General features: G+C 47.4%; 1 protein-coding gene and 1 pseudogene across 1 annotated transcript in view; both read right to left on the reverse strand.

Annotated features, from left to right (window-relative positions):
• PRICKLE2 (prickle planar cell polarity protein 2) overlaps positions 1-7,732 on the reverse strand; it is a 437,307-nt gene extending 429,575 nt beyond the window's left edge. The window contains exon 1 of the mRNA XM_073592178.1: positions 7,554-7,732. Coding sequence (XP_073448279.1) covers positions 7,554-7,595 — 42 coding nt within the window. The 5' untranslated portion in view covers positions 7,596-7,732. The remainder of the gene's footprint in view (positions 1-7,553) is intronic.
• LOC141103947 (U2 spliceosomal RNA) lies at positions 1,306-1,438 on the reverse strand (annotated as a pseudogene).
• Positions 7,733-16,587: the final 8,855 nt, after the last annotated feature.

The raw sequence follows: 16,587 nt of genomic DNA on the forward strand, positions 1-16,587 counted from the left end.
GCTACAAATACTGCAGCTGCTGACTTTTAATATAAGGACACTTACCTGTCCAGGGAGCCCGTGATGTCCTCACCCGAAGCCGACCCATCCCTCAGCTCCAGGTGCAGGCATCATTACTAAGGGAAACAGGAAGTGAAGCCGAAACACACACGAGTCGCGCAGCACTTTCTGAATGATCAATGCGGTCTTCTGGGACCTGTGTGTCTCCCAGAAGGTGGGGGGGAGGGGCCGGACATTACGTAGTTCGTCGTACAATGTGCGGTGATCTTTCCCCAGAAGTGGGAGCAGATTTTTTTTTTTAAAGCCAGTGGCGTGTGAAACACTCCCAAAAACTCCACCCGATGCCAAAAAAAGTGCACACACATAAACAGTGACACAAAACGTGCAACGGGTGTCACATGATCCTCTCTAGGAGGGACCTTACCTTGATCCCCCAGGGCGTTAGGCTCCAGACGGAGGTACTCACTGGGCCCGTCTGTCCAAAACCAGACGGACCCCCTTTCTCTGGAAGGTCTGCCGAAACAGACCCACCCAAGTACTCGGTGGGGCTCCCCCGAAGGGAGACCCCATGAGAGAGGGTGAACCAACCCAGAAGGCCATGGTCACCCACCCCCTCCCAAGACTTTCAGAGTAGGCCTGAGGACCCACACCCTACTAATCACACTGTGACAAACATGTAACACAATCAACAAAAACATACAAAAAGGTGACAAACACGGGGAATAAATAAAAAGAAAGTGGGGAGAAGGAAGTGGGAGAAGTGAAAATGGCCATTGTGCAATACAATGGCCGGCCCTTCGGCCCTGAATAAAAAATTCTTCTGGTCCTAGCCAAAAGGCTCGGCCCTAAAGGCAGGTGCAAAAAAAGTGTGTTGTGAAGTGACCATGGTGCCAACAAAACTCAAAGTGCCCCTCAACACTTGTGGGAATTCTGGCACCCCTGGACTGCCACTCCAAGGGCACATTCACCACGGGCTTTTCTCTCATCCCTGACCAACAGCCAGACTGATACAGCCCCGTCCCAGCTAGGAAGGTATCAGAACCCTGAGAGCCTATGGAGAGCTCTGGTCGCTGAGCTCCACTATCGTTCCCACCTAATTACATTCAGGAAGTACCGGCCAATTCCCCTCAATAATGCCAAAAAGGGGCAGGCTTTCCTTCCCGAAAGACTGAAAGGGACAGAAACCACACAAATCTAGGCCAGAAGGCAAGGGACCCGACCCTTCGGAAAGACCCAGTGGTTCTCCATCCCCATCAGGAGGCTTCCCTTTCGACTATCTCTAACTGTCCAGGTTGCCAATACACCAAGAGGTTTTGCAGGGCCACCGCCACCCCTAATCCACTGCCATGGACCAGGAACAGTTAGCATAGCGCCACCTCTCAGCAACTGATAAGAACAGATACTACACTTGATCTTAGCCAAAAAGCCAAGAAGCGATGGAAGTGGGAGCAGATACCTGGATTTGACAGGTATCTGCTCCCCCCTCCCCCCCTGAAAGGTGCCAAATGTGGCACTGGAGGAGGGGAGGAATCCGATCAGTGCAAGTTCCATTTATGGGTAGAACTCCGCTTTAAAGTGGAGATCCACCCAAAAATGGAACTTCCACTTTTTGCAATCCTCCCCCCTCCGGTGACACATTTGGCACCTTTCGGGGAGGGGGGGGGGGGGAGCAGATACCTGTCTAATACAGGTATTTGCTCCCACTTCCTGGTATAGCTCACTTGCGGTGACCTATGCCATTTCCGGCGCCTACCCCGTCCTCCCCCCGCTGTATTCTGTTAGACACAGAACACAGCAGGGACCTGAGAGGACGCGCAGCGCGACTCGCGCATGCGCAGTAGGGAACCCGTAAGTGAAGCCGCACGGCTTCACTTCCTTATTCCCTTACCGAGGATGGCGGCGGCAGCAGCCGAGAGCCGAAGGACGGATCGGCTTCGGCCGCCGACATCGTGGGCTCCCGGGACAGGTAAGTGTCCATATATTAAAAGTCAGCAGCTTCAGTATTTGTAGCTGCTGGCTTTTAATATTTTTTTTTATAGCGGACCTCCGCTTTCAGAAAACCAACCCCTATGGGGGGGGATTTACTAAAGGCAACTAGACTGTGCATGTAGCAACTGCAGTTGCACTCATTTTATCCACAGCTTAGTATACGCAGTAAAGCTCTGTTTTTTTCCATCAACCACTCATGTGCATAAAAAAAAATGTTTTTTTTTTTCCTTCCACCCGATTAGGTATTCTTTACAAAGTGAAGCTTTAGCACATTTACATTTAGTAAGGAAAATGATCGCAACTACCCTTGCAAAGTGCATTCTATTTGTCTTTTGTAAATCCACCCCTATATTTAACAGAAACAGGCTTATGAAAACCGTGGAACCATAAGTCTCAGCATGCCCTGCCAGCCACAGGTGGGGACATGGCGTTCCTCCAAGGTTGCAGAGCCAAAGAAAGTAACAGTTGGTTTATTTACAACAGCTGTCAATAGAGAGGACATCCGTATGGCGTAATGAATGCAGGCAGCTGAATTATTGAAGCCGGGCCATTGTACTCTGTACTAATGACATTATGAGCGGAGTCAGGTGCAGCTCGCCGCTCTCACCCCGCCGCCTGGATCAGGACTGGATTGTCTGCTACTGTTTAGGGATGAGAGAATTAAACAGGCAGGATTTGGATGGAGTTACAAGGTGACAATTGATGAGCAGGTAGTTGTGCGCTCATTGGGGTTGGGTGTCACAGCTTGCAAGTCACTGACAGCAGACATAAACCGGCTTACCTAATAAGCCGGGCTAAAGAGAAACGATGATGTACAACCAGCTTAAGTCAGATCAGTGAAAGGGGAACTCTGATTGGCTGACTGTGGCTATGAGCACTTTGCCTATCACCGCTGCCACCATACACGGGGGCGAGAAACGAGTGAGAGTGGCAGAAACTGTGAAATTATGGACAATCAACAGCTATTTACAAGATCGATGCTAAGACTCGTCGTTCCACAGCACTTATAGATCCGAAAATTGCCAACCTACTTTGCAGCACAGTGCTAGCGATTTACAACCCGCTGTGTTCCTGCATCTAAAAGTGTTTGTACACTTCAGACATGAAATATGAACAAAGCATATCCCTCCATAGTGTGTACTTGTCTCAATTAGGAGCACTAAGGCTGCATTCACATCTCGGCTTTTTAAATCGCGGGCAGATTTGCAGCGATTCTGCCCGCGATTTCAAAGCGCCGAGGTGTGAACGACAAATCGCAGAAAGCACAATGGAGATGTCATTCATCTTAATGGCACCTAAAATCGCCATGCGGTTCTGTCGCGATTGTTGCGCGATGAATTGTGCTGCAATCTCAGCAACCCGCATTGCGTGAATGGTGTCACCCAAGAGTAGCTCCTGAACTTTTTTTGGGCGACAAGCTTCACACAATGCGGGTTGCTGCAATCGAGGGTGGAACCACACCGCAATTTTAGGTGCCATTTAAATGAATGGCATTTCAAATGTGCTTTTTGCGATTTGTCGTTCACACCTCGGCGCTTTGAAAACAAATCTGCCCGTGATTCAAAACGCTGAGATGTGAATGCAGCCTGTCATTTCAGTCTGTTGCTTTGTTCCTCTGCTATCAGCATGAATCACTTCTAATGCCCCGTACACACGGTCGGACATTGATCGGACATTCCAACAACAAAATCCATGGATTTTTTCCGACGGATGTTGGCTCAAACTTGCCTTGCATACACACGGTCACACAAAGTGGTTTGAAAATCCGATCGTTCTGAACGCGGTGACGTAAAACACGTACGTCGGGACTATAAACGGGGCAGTAGCCAATAGCTTTCATCTCTTTATTTATTCTGGGCACTTTGTCCGTCGGATTTGTGTACACACGATCGGAATTTCTGACAACGGATTTTGTTGTCGGAAAATTTTATAGCCTGCTCTCAAACTTTGTGTGTCGGAAATTACTATGGAAAATGTGTGATGGAGCCTACACACAGTCGGAATTTCCGACAACAAGGTCCTATCACACATTTTCCATCAGAAAATCCTATCGTGTGTACAGGGCATAAGAAGTTTTCCTGACACCAAGAGAAAAAAGGTGACAAGGGAAGAAGCTCCACCTAGCTGACAGCTCTGTTCCTGTAAGCTGTGTGTGTGTGTGTGTGGGGGGCTTTTATCCAATCAGCTCTCAGAGCCCCCCAGAGTGTAACTTCAAGTGATTGTAAAGTCACATTTTTTTTTATTATATAAAAATAACAAACCTATTATACTTACCTGCTCTGTTGCAGTGGATTTACACAGAGCAGCCCAGATCCTCCTCTTCTCGGGTCCCTCTTCTTTGCTCCTGGCCCCTCCCTCTTGTCGAGTGCCCCCACAGCAAGCAGTTAGCTTTGGGGGGCACCCAAGCTGAGCTGCAGCTCCGTGTGTCCATTCAGACACGGAGCTACGGTTTGGCCCCGCCCCCCCTTTTTTCTGACAGCTCAGAGAAGCTTTATAAATTCTTCACTTTAAATGGCTGTAGAGGAGCGAGTGCTGCAGATAAACAGGTACAACTTATGTAGGAGGATTTGTTCATCTCTGTGTATCACCTGAGGCCTTCATTAGATCACTTCATTGGATATATGTAGGGGGTTATAACCACTTTAAAGTGTATATAAAGGGAATTAATGTAATCTAATATGGGATAGCTTAGCTCCACTGTGTGCAGTTGTTGCTTTCCTATGCCTTATTTCATCTGCTGACCCTGCACAGGGGTACTTACTTTTATAGGGTGAAAACACCGATCCTGCACAACCATTCACTGGGAAAACCAGTGTGCTCTCCTCCAATGATCAGACTTTTACTGACCCCCCTCCCCCCTCACACAGCCATTCACTGCTGGCCTCCAATGAGTGTGCTAGCTTCCAATGAAGAGACTTATCGTGACCCCCCTCCAGTACAGCCATTCACTGGGAAGATCAGTGTGCTCTCCTCCAATGATCAAACTTGTCCTGACCCCCCTCCTTCTACACAGCCATTCACTGGGAAGATCTTTGTCCTGACAACCCCCCCCCCCCCCCCCACAGACATTCACTGGGAAGATCAGTGTGCTGCCCTCCAATGATCAAACTTGTCCTTACACCACCCCCTCCCCAACCCCCTGACCAGCCATTCACTGGGAAGATCAGTGTACTGCTGTTTCTTCTCCCCCAGTTTTTATACAGCTGAAAACAGAGGGAATGTAATGACTTAAAAAAAGGAGAAAAAAGGTATTTATGTTTTTTATATCTAAACACAAATGTTTTACTTTTCAATTCTATTATAAACTAAATGGGCTGTTTTACAAGGTGAGGGTTTACATATACTTTGTTTTTTGTTTTTTTTAGACTCATAAACATGCATTTTTAAAGCGTATTACAAACTTTGTGCTAGAATTTTCACAGGTGTATCAAGCTGCAGGCATTTGTTTCCTGGGCTAAACAATGGAAGGAGAGCAATTCTAGAGGAGGAGAGCTTCAAGCGCAAAAGTGTGCTGTGCGTTTACAGGGGATCCTATTGAAGTCTGAGGCAAATGGGCGCTTATGTGCGTCTTAGTGATTTCAATGGAAAACGCATCAAAAGGGAAAACAAAAATCAAGGACTTTTTTTTGGTACTACAGGGACTTTTTTGGCAATATATGTGATTGATTTCTTGGGTCTCCACACCTTCACTGAACATTATAAGGCAAGGTTCCTGCGCGCTGCATGCTTGCTTGCGTTTACCTGTGGGAAACGCAAGGAAAAAGTCCATGACCCTTTTTACAAACACGACTGCATGGAACCGCAGGATGCTTGAGCACCATGTGGTTTTCTACACCTGAAAACGTTTGCGTGTTCCGATGCATGTCGGTGTCCTAAGACCCGGATCACACTAGAAAACGCCCGATCTGCAGTGGGTGTCAGTGCAATGTTAATGACACCCCAAAAGGTCACAAACGCAGTGTGTTTGCCTTCACTGGATCACATGGTACAAAACGACCATGCGATCTGGCTGCAGTGCGCTTCTGAAATTGGTGCATGCACTACTTTCTTGTGACCTCTTGCGATCTTTGCCCAAACACTAAAAACGTGCTGCGTTTTCTGATGCGTGTTTGTGCCCTAAGTCCCGGTTCACACTAGAAAGCAGGAAACCCTCAATCCATGTGCATTTCTCGAACCCCGTTCAAATCGCACTGCCCTTGTGACCTGCAGTGGGTGTCAGCTCAATGTTAATGACACCAGCTGCAGGTGGCAAACGCGTCGTGTTTGCCTTGCCAGAATCGCATGGCACAAAAAGACCATGCAATTTGGTAGTAGTGCGTTCCTAAAATTGGTGCATGCACTACTTTCGTGCGATGCCGTGCGATTTTTTGCTCAAACACCCGAAAACTTGTGTTTTCGAATTCGCGTTGGTGCCCTAAATCTCAGTTCATACTAGAAAGTGGTGCGGGAAATCTTCGATCTGTGTGTTTCTCAAAACGCATTCAAATCGCACTGCTCAAATCTGCAGCGGGTGTCAGTGCAATGTTAACGACACCCCAAAAGGTCTCAAACGCAGTTCACAAAATGACCATGCGATTTGCTAGCAGTGTATTTCTAAAATTGGTGCATGCACTACTTTTGTGCGATTTGAGCCTATTCAAAATGAATGGGCTTTGGATTGCACTGCACTGAATCGCATGTGTATTGCGCAGGAATGCAGTACGCTTCCTGTGCGTTCCTAAGATTAAGAATTAATGGCACCCCCCTGTGCATGGTCAAAACAGCAGCAGAACAGGTGTGATTTACATGCGTTCCTGGACCTGCTACAATATGAACCCAGGCTATGGCCACACACACGGGGTGTTTAGCCTCTGTGTGTCCAATCCTGGCGTTTTCATGCGTTCGGGGGCACAGGTGTATCATCCGACCCTTTAAGTCTATGAAAGGCTGAAATATGCTTGCGGCTGGATGCTACTTGCGTTTAGGGCCCTACGCATTCAGAGACGCATGTCAGAATACCCGTGTTCCAGCATACATCCCAGAACGCACATGAACGTAAAGTGCTACTCGGTCCAGCGTCCAGCCGCAGAGTATTTCAGCATCCAGCCGCAGCGTATTTCAGCGTCCAGCCGCAGAGTATTTCAGCCTCTTATAGACTTCCGGGGTCAGACGCTGCACCTGTGCCCCCTAAACGCAGGAAAACGCCAAGCCTGGACGCACAGCATGCACACAGACAAAGATGTTCCCACTTTTCCTTGGGGATCGATGTGTGTTTCGGGATGAAGAATGGAACAGAAGGACGGTGTAGGAGTCGGGAATGGTTGACAAGGACAGATCTTCCGGGAACATTTCCCGGGACACATCTCAGGGACAGATCCTGAATATCTGGGAGCTAGGACAGGACTGCTGGGACTTGTACTCCCACAGCCCATGTAAAACAATCATTAATATGAATTTACAGGGACATGCAATACATAATATGGGACAGATCTGTCCAGCAATCTTTTGAGGATCACATCCTCCTTCCCCAAGAGGTTGTGCAGCAGCTGCAGGGGATAAGTTTGCATGTAGAGCTGTGTACTCACTGATCTGCCGGAATGTCTCCTCCAGGGGCTCCGACTGAACATTTCCAGGCTGGGAGAAGAAGTGACACCTCTCTGATGTCCGGGGTCACCGCTGCCTGCCCGGGATCCGATCTCTCTGCTGCTCGATCAATCACTCCGAGTTGGGTTCTCCGTGTGTTCTAGCTCCGCCCACCCAGGGACAGGAGAGGAGGGGAGACCTGAGAGATCCCTCTATGTATGGGGAGTGACGTCACTGCTCTGCTGGAGGGGAGTGGGAGGATGGAGAACTCATTGTATGGCTTGGGGGGGCTCATCTATATAGTCACTTAGTGCAGGGATGGAGGGGGGGCTCTATAGTCACATATTGCAGGGATGGAGGGGGGCCTCTATAGTCACATATTGCAGGGTTGGAGGGGGGCCTCTATAGTCAAATATTGCAGGGATTGGGGGGGGGGGGGCTCCTCTGTAGTCACATATTGTAGGGATTGGGGGGCTCCTCTATATAGTCACATATTGTAGGGATGGGGGGCTCCTCTGTAGTCACATATTGTAGGGATTGGGGGGCTCCTCTGTAGTCACATATTGTAGGGATGGGGGGGGGGCTCCTCTGTAGTCACATATTGTAGGGATGGGGGAGCTTCTCTGTAGTCACATATTGTAGGGATGGGGGGGCCTCCTCTGTAGTCACATATTGCAGGCATGGGGGGGGGGGGGGCTCTGCACTGTATTCACATATTGCAGGGATGGGGGGGGCTCCTCAGTTGTTACATTTTGTAGGGATGGGGGGCTCCTCTGTAGTCACATATTGCAGGGATGGGGGGGCTCCTCTATAGTCACATATTGTAGGGATTGGGGGGCTCCTCTATAGTCACATATTGCAGGGATGGGGGGGGCTCCTCTATAATCACATATTGTAGGGATGGGGAGCTCCTCTGTAGTCACATATTGTAGAAATGGGGGGGCTCCTCTGTAGTCACATATTGTAGGGATTGAGGGGCTCCTCTATAGTCACATATTGTAGGGATTGGGGGGCTCCTCTATAGTCACATATTGTAGGGATGGGGGGGGGGCTCCTCTATGGTCACATATTGTAGGGATGGGGGGGCCCTCTCTTTAGCCACATATTGCAGGGATTGGGGGGGGGGGGGGGCTCTTCACTGTATTAACATATTGCAGGGATGGGGGGGGGCTCCTCAGTTGTTACATATTGTAGGGATGGGGGGGCTCCTCTGTAGTCACATATTGCAGGGATGGGGGGGGGGCTCCTCTATAATCACATATTGTAGGGATGGGGAGCTCCTCTGTAGTCACATATTGTAGAAATGGGGGGGCTCCTCTGTAGTCACATATTGTAGGGATGGGGGGGGGCTCCTCTTTAGTCACATATTGCAGAGATTGGGGGGGGGGCTCTGCACTGTATTCACATATTGCAGGGATGGGGAGGGGGGCTCCTCAGTTGTTACATATTGTAGGGATGGGGGGGGGGGGCTCCTCTGTAGTCACATATTGTAGGGATGGGGGGGGTCCTCTATAGTCACATATTGCAGAGATGGGGGGCTCCTCTATAGTCACATATTGTAGGGATGGGGGCTCTTCTGTAGTCACATATTGCAGGGGGGGGGGGGGGGGCTCTGCACTGTAGTCACATATTGTAGGGATGGGGGCTCCTCTGTGATCACATATTGTAGGGAAGGGGGGCTCCTCTATAGTCACATATTGTAGGGATTGGGGGGCTCCTCTATAGTCACATATTGTAGGGATTGGGGGGCTCCTCTATAGTCACATATTGTAGGGATTGGGGGGCTCCTCTATAGTCACATATTGTAGGGATTGGGGGGCTCCTCTATAGTCACATATTGTAGGGATTGGGGGGCTCCTCTATAGTCACATATTGTAGGGATGGGGGGGCCCTCTCTTTAGTCACATATTGCAGGGATTGGGGGGGGGGGGCTCTGCACTGTATTAACATATTGCAGGGATGGGGAGGGGGGCTCCTCAGTTGTTACATATTGTAGGGATGGGGGGGGGGGCTCCTCTGTAGTCACATATTGTAGGGATGGGGGGGCTCCTCTATAGTCACATATTGCAGGGATGGGGGGCTCCTCTATAGTCACATATTGTAGGGATGGGGGCTCTTCTGTAGTCACATATTGCGGGGGGGGGGGGGGGCTCTGCACTGTAGTCACATATTGTAGGGATGGGGGCTCCTCTGTGATCACATATTGTAGGGAAGGGGGGCTCCTCTATAGTCACATATTGTAAGGATGGGGGGTTCCTCTGTAGTCACATATTGTAGGGATGAGGGGGTTCCTCTGTAGTCACATATTGTAGGGATGAGGGGGTTCCTCTGTAGTCACATATTGCAGGGATTGGGGGCTGCACTGTAGTCACATATTGTAGGGATGTGGGGGCTCCTCTGTATTCACATATTGTGGGGATTGGGGGGGCTCTGCACTGTATTCACATATTGTAGGGATGGGGGGCTCCTCTGTAGTCACATATTGTAGGTATTGGGGGGCTCCTCTGTAATCACATATTGTAGGGATCGGGGGGCTCCTCTATAGTCACATATTGTAGGGATGGGGGGGCTCCTCTGTAGTCACATATTGTAGGGATGGGGGGGCTCCTCTATAGTCACATATTGCAGGGATGGGGGGGCTCCTCTATAGTCACATATTGTAGGGGTGGGGCTCCTCTGTAGTCACATATTGTAGGGATTGGGAGGGGGCTCTGCACTGTAGTCAAATATTGCAGGGATGGGGGGGCTTTGCACTGTAGTCACATATTGTAGGGATGGGGGGCTCCTCTGTAGTCAAATATTGCAGGTATGGGGGGGCTCCTCTGTAGTCACATATTGTAGGGATGGGGGGGGGGCTCCTTTGTAGTCACATATTATAGGGATGGGGGGCTCCTATGTTGTCACATATCGCAGGGATGGGGGGGCTCCTCTATAGTCACATTTTGCAGGGATGGGGGGCTCCTCTGTAGTCACATATTGTAGGGATTGGGGGGGATCTGTACTGTAGTCACATATTGTAGGGATTAGGGGGGTCCTCTGTTGTCACATATTGTAGGGATGGGGGGGGGCTCCTCTGTAGTCACATATTATAGTGATGGGGGGCTCCTTTGTTGTCACATATTGCATGGATTGGGGGTGCTCCTCTATAGTCACATATTGTAGGGATGGGGTGGGGGCTCCTCTATAGTCATATATTGTAGGGATGGGGTGGGGGCTCCTCTATAGTCATATATTGTAGGGGTGGGGGGGCTTCTCTGTAGTCACATATTGTAGGTTTGGGGGGGGCTCCTGTGTTGTCACATATTGTAGGGATGGGGGGGTCTCCTCTATAGTCACATATTGCAGGGATGGGGGGGGGGTGATGGGCTCCTCAGTACTCACATATTGCGCGGGGGGGGGGCTTCTCTGTAGTTACATATTGCAGGGATGGAGGGGGGGTGGGCTCCTCAGTACTCACATATTGCGGGGGGGGAGGGGCTTCTCTGTAGTGACATATTGCAGGGATGGGGGGGTGGTGGTGGGCTCCTCAGTACTCACATATTGCGCGGGGGGGGGGGGGCTTCTCTGTAGTGACATATTGCAGGGATGCGGGGGGTCCCCTGTAGTCACATATTGCAGGGATGGGGGGGGGGGGGGCGATGTGTTCCGGGCACAGGCTGTGTGGGGCTCATTCACACTGGATAGGAATATGGGGGCAGGGAAGGGTACAGGATGGATAGAGGTCATCCAGATCAACCAATAGAAGAAGAATGGAAGGAATAAGTACATGAAGATCTGAGGGTGGGGATCACTGGACCCCCGGCGACCTGGAGTCGGGGGCTCCGAACTTCTCACCGAGAAAAATCACTTTTATATAGGAATGAATAAACTATTCAATTAACTCTCCCCCCAATATGTCAGAGTCCCCCCATCACATCAGAGTCCCCCCAACCCAATGAGAGTCCCCCTTTCACATCACAATAACCATTACACATCAGAGCGCCCCTCTTTAGATTAGAATCCCCCTCTTCCCATTAGAGTCCCCCCTTCACATCAGAGACCCCCTCTTCACATTAGAGTCCCCCCTTCACATCACAGCACCCCTCTTCACATCAGAGCCCAGCTCTTCTCATCAAAGCCACCCTCTTCATATCAGAGCCCCCCCCCTACACATCAGAGTCCCCTTTACACATCAGAACCTTCCTTTACAACAGAGTCCACCTCCTCACATCAGAGTCCCCTTTTACACTACCAAGCCCCCCTCTTCACATCAGAACTCTCCTTTCACATCAAAGCCAACCTCCACATCAGAGTCCCCTCTTAAACATCAGAGCCCCCCCTCTTCACATCAGAGCCCTCCCTCAACATCAGAGTCCCCTCTTCATATCAGAGCCCCCTTTTTTATATCAGAGTCCCCTCTTCACATCAGAGCCCCATATTCATATCAGAGACCCCCCCCCCCCACAACAGAGCCCTCCTCTTCAAATCAGAGTCCCATTTCATGCCAAATTCCTCCCTTCACATCAGAACCCCTTCTTCACATCAGAGTCCTCCCTTCACATCAGAGTCCTCCTTACACAGTGGCATACCCTCCACAGGTGCAATGTGTGTTGGGCATACAGGCACCAAGGGGGGTGGAGCCCATTGCACCTTCACACATTGCACAATAAGGCCCTGTTCACACTTCACATAGCGGCAACGCATGTTTGAATGAGCAGCCCTATGTGTGTTTGTCACGGCAAAGAAGCTCAGGGATCACATATTGTCCCTGAGCCAGGCGCATTTTGTAAATCGTGGCAAAACTGCACCGCGTTTGGGGAGGGATTACCGATGATTGGCACCCAAGTGCACATGGCGGTTTTTGCTGCCATTTTAGCGCACTTTGAAATCACGGGAAGAATCACGCCAATTCTGCCCACAATTCCAAATCACTAAGTGTGAACAGGGCCGCTACTCCTCCATCAATATAAGCAGCAGAGACAGCATGTGATAGAAATTAGCTCCAAGCTCTCCATGGCAATCACAAGCAGTTTTCACTCCTCACCACCAGGGGGTGACCATCTGGGCGGGATGCTGTATAAAAAATAGCTCACTCCACAGAGCCACAAAGATATTGTATATAGTGTAGTATTTATTAACCACTTGCCGACTGCAATACGTATATATATATATATATATATATATATATATATACACTTTTTTACCGGGATTATGGCTGAAGTTATCATTCTTGGACTTAGCGTTTCCGCCGGCCCGCCAGAGAAACGATCCGATGGTGCGGCCGGCTGGTCACAGAGCAATAAAAGACTAGATCGTCTTTGATTGCCTCTAAGGCCTTGGAGAACTGGAGCGACGTCACATCCGGTCCAAGGTTGTAGTAAGCGTTTTTTGTTTCAAAACCTCCCCTGAATGATTTAACTTGACAGATAGTAACCAACGTTAAAAAACCTCTCTTTTGCCATGTTTACATGCTGCGTTTAGAAGCATTTTTTTTTTTTAACCACTTCAGCCCCGGAAGGATTTACCCCCTTCCTGACCAGAGCACTTTTTAAGATTTGGCACTGCGTCGCTTTAACTGCTAATTGCGCGGTTATGCAATGCTGTAACCAAACGAAATTTGCGTCCTTTTCTTCCCACAAATAGAGCTTTCTTTTGATGGTATTTGATCACCTCTGCCGTTTTTATTTTTTGCGCTATACACAGAAAAAGACCGAAAATTTTGAAAAAAAATGATATTTTCTATTTTTTGTTCTAAAAAAAATCCAATAAACTCAATTTTAGTCATACATTTAGGCCAAAATGTATTTGGCCACATGTCTTTGGTAAAAAAAATGTCAATAAGTGTATATTTATTGGTTTGCTCAAAAGTTATAGCGTCTACAAACTAGGGTACATTTTCTGGAATTTACACAGCCTTTAATTTATGACTGCCTATGTCGTTTCTTGAGGTGCTAAAATGGCAGGGCAGTACAAAACCCCCACAAATGACCCCATTTTGGAAAGTAGACACCCCAAGGAAATTGCTGAGAGGCACGTTGAGCCCATTGAATATTCATTTTTTTTGTCCCAAGTGATTGAATAATGACAAAAAAAAAAAATTACAAAAAGTTGTCACTAAATGATATATTGCTCACACAGGCCATGGGCATATGTGGAATTGCACCCCAAAATACATTCAGCTGCTTCTCCTGAGTATGGGGATACCACATGTGTGGGACTTTTTGGGAGCCTAGCCGCCTACGGGGCCCCGAAAACCAAGCACCGCCTTCAGGATTTCTAAGGGCGTACATTTTTGATTTTACTCCTCACTACCTATCACAGTTTTGAAGGCCATAAAATGCCCAGATGGCACAAACCCCCCCCAAATGACCCCATTTTGGAAAGTAGACACCCCAAGCTATTTGCTGAGAGGCATGTTGAGTCCATGGAATATTTTATATTTTGACACAAGTTGCGGGAAAGTGACAATTTATTTATTTATTTATTTATTTTATTTTTGCACAAAGTTGTCACTAAATGATATATTGCTCACACAGGTCATGGGCATATGTGGAATTGCACCCCAAAATACATTCTGCTGCTTCTCTTGAGTACGGGGATACCACATGTGTGGGACTTTTTAGGAGCCTAGCCGCGTACGGGACCCCGAAAACCAATCACCGCCTTCAGGATTTCTAAGGGTGTACATTTTTGATTTTACTCCTCACTGCCTATCACAGTTTCGGAGGTCATGGAATGCCCAGGTGGCACAAACCCCCCCCAAATGACCCCATTTTGGAAAGTAGACACCCCAAGCTATTTGCTGAGAGGCATGGTGAGTATTTTGCAGCTCTCATTTGTTTTTGAAAATGAAGAAAGACAAAAAAAAAATTTTTTTTTCTTTTTTTAATTTTCAAAACTTTGTGACAAAAAGTGAGGTCTGCAAAATACTCACTATACCTCTCAGCAAATAGCTTGGGGTGTCTACTTTCCAAAATGGGGTCATTTGGGGGGGGTTTTGTGCCACCTGGGCATTCCATGGCCTCCGAGACTGTGATAGGCAGTGAATAGTGAAATCAAAAATTTACGCCCTTAGAAAGCCTGAAGGCGGTGCTTGGTTTTCGGGGTCCCATACGCGGCTAGGCTCCCAAAAAGTCTCACACATGTGGTATCCCCGTACTCAGGAGAAGCAACAGAATGTATTTTGGGGTGTAATTTCACATATTCCCATGGCATGTTTGAGCAATATATAATTTAGTGACAACTTTGTGCAAAAAAAAAAAAAAAATTTGTCTCTTTCCCGCAACTTGTGTCACAATATAAAATATTCCATGGACTCGACATGCCTCTCAGCAAATAGCTTGGGGTGTCTACTTTCCAAAATGGGGTCATTTGGGGGGGTTTGAACTGTCCTGGCATTTTATGCACAACATTTAGAAGCTTATGTCACACATCACCCACTCTTCTAACCACTTGAAGACAAAGCCCTTTCTGACACTTTTGATTACATGAAAAAATTATTTTTTTTTGCAAGAAAATTACTTTGAACCCCCACACATTATATATTTTTTGAAAGCAAATGCCGTACAGATTAAAATGGTGGGTGTTTAATTTTTTTTTTTCACACAGTATTTGCGCAGCGATTTTTCAAACGCATTTTTTGGGGAAAAAACACACTTTTTTACATTTTAATGCACTAAAACACACTATATTGCCCAAATGTTTGATGAAATAAAAAAGATGATCTTAGGCTGAGTACATGGATACCAAACATGACATGCTTTACAATTGCGCACAAATGTGCAGTGGCAACAAAATAAATACATTTTTAAAAGCCTTTAAAAGCCTTTACAGGTTACCACTTTAGATTTACAGAGGAGGTCTACTGCTAAAATTACTGCCCTCGATCTGACCGTCGCGGTGATACCTCACATGCATGGTGCAATTGCTGTTTACATTTGACGCCAGACCGACGCTTGCGTTCGCCTTAGCGCGAGAGCAGGGGGGACAGGGGTGCTTTTTTTTTTTTTTTTTTTTTTTCTTTATTATTTTTTTGCTTTTTTATCTTATTTTAAAACTGTTCCTTTCATTTTTTTTTTTTTTTTAATCATTTTTATTGTTATCTCAGGGAATGTAAATATCCCCTATGATAGCAATAGGTAGTGACAGGTACTCTTTTTTGAAAAAATTGGGGTCTATTAGACCCTAGATTTCTCCTCTGCCCTCAAAGCATCTGACCACAACAAGATCGGTGTGATAAAATGCTTCCCCAATTTCCCAATGGCGCTATTTACATCCGGCGAAATCTAAGTCATAAAATGCTCGTAGCTTCCGGTTTCTTAGGCCATAGAGATGTTTGGAGCCACTCTGGTCTCTGATCAGCTCTATGGTCAGCTGGCTGAATCACCGGCTGCATTCTCAGGTTCCCTGTTGAGACAGGAGAGCCAGAGAAAAACACGGAAGACGGTGGGGGGCATTCTCTCCCACTGCTTGTAAAAGCAGTCTAGAGGCTAATTAGCCGCTAGGATTGCTTTTACATGAAAGCCGACCGCTGGCTGAAAAGAATGATACCAAGATGATACCTAAACCTGCAAGCATCATTCTGGTATAAACACTCAAAGTCGTGAATGCTGTACCTGAAGACAAAAAAATGGTTAACAATAAAGCACAGTAAACGGTAAAGTATAAAAAATTGCATACCTGAAAAGCAAACATGATAAAACATAATAACAATAAAACATTGCAGAATAGAATACAGTAAAAAAGAGCAGAACAATAGAGAGAATAGAGAGAGAGAGAATAGAGAGAGAACAATAAAACGACAACTATTATTTTTTATTTTATATTTTTGTTTGTGTTTTTTTTTTTTTTTTACACTTTTTTTGTAACTGTAACTTTTATAACTGTAACCGGTTCCAGGTTCGGGTCTCTCAAAATGCGATGGCATCTTGGGAGACCCTGTAAAAGTGTGTCCTAGTCTGTGCAATGCTGTACCCTACGCTAATACTCAACTATTGAATGGTAGCGTTCAAAACATTCACCAATGCAAAGACCAGGATTGTCAGGACAGGAGGGACA

The sequence above is a fragment of the Aquarana catesbeiana genome, linkage group LG07 (genome assembly GCF_042186555.1).
Source record: "Aquarana catesbeiana isolate 2022-GZ linkage group LG07, ASM4218655v1, whole genome shotgun sequence".
NCBI lineage: Eukaryota > Metazoa > Chordata > Amphibia > Anura > Ranidae > Aquarana > Aquarana catesbeiana.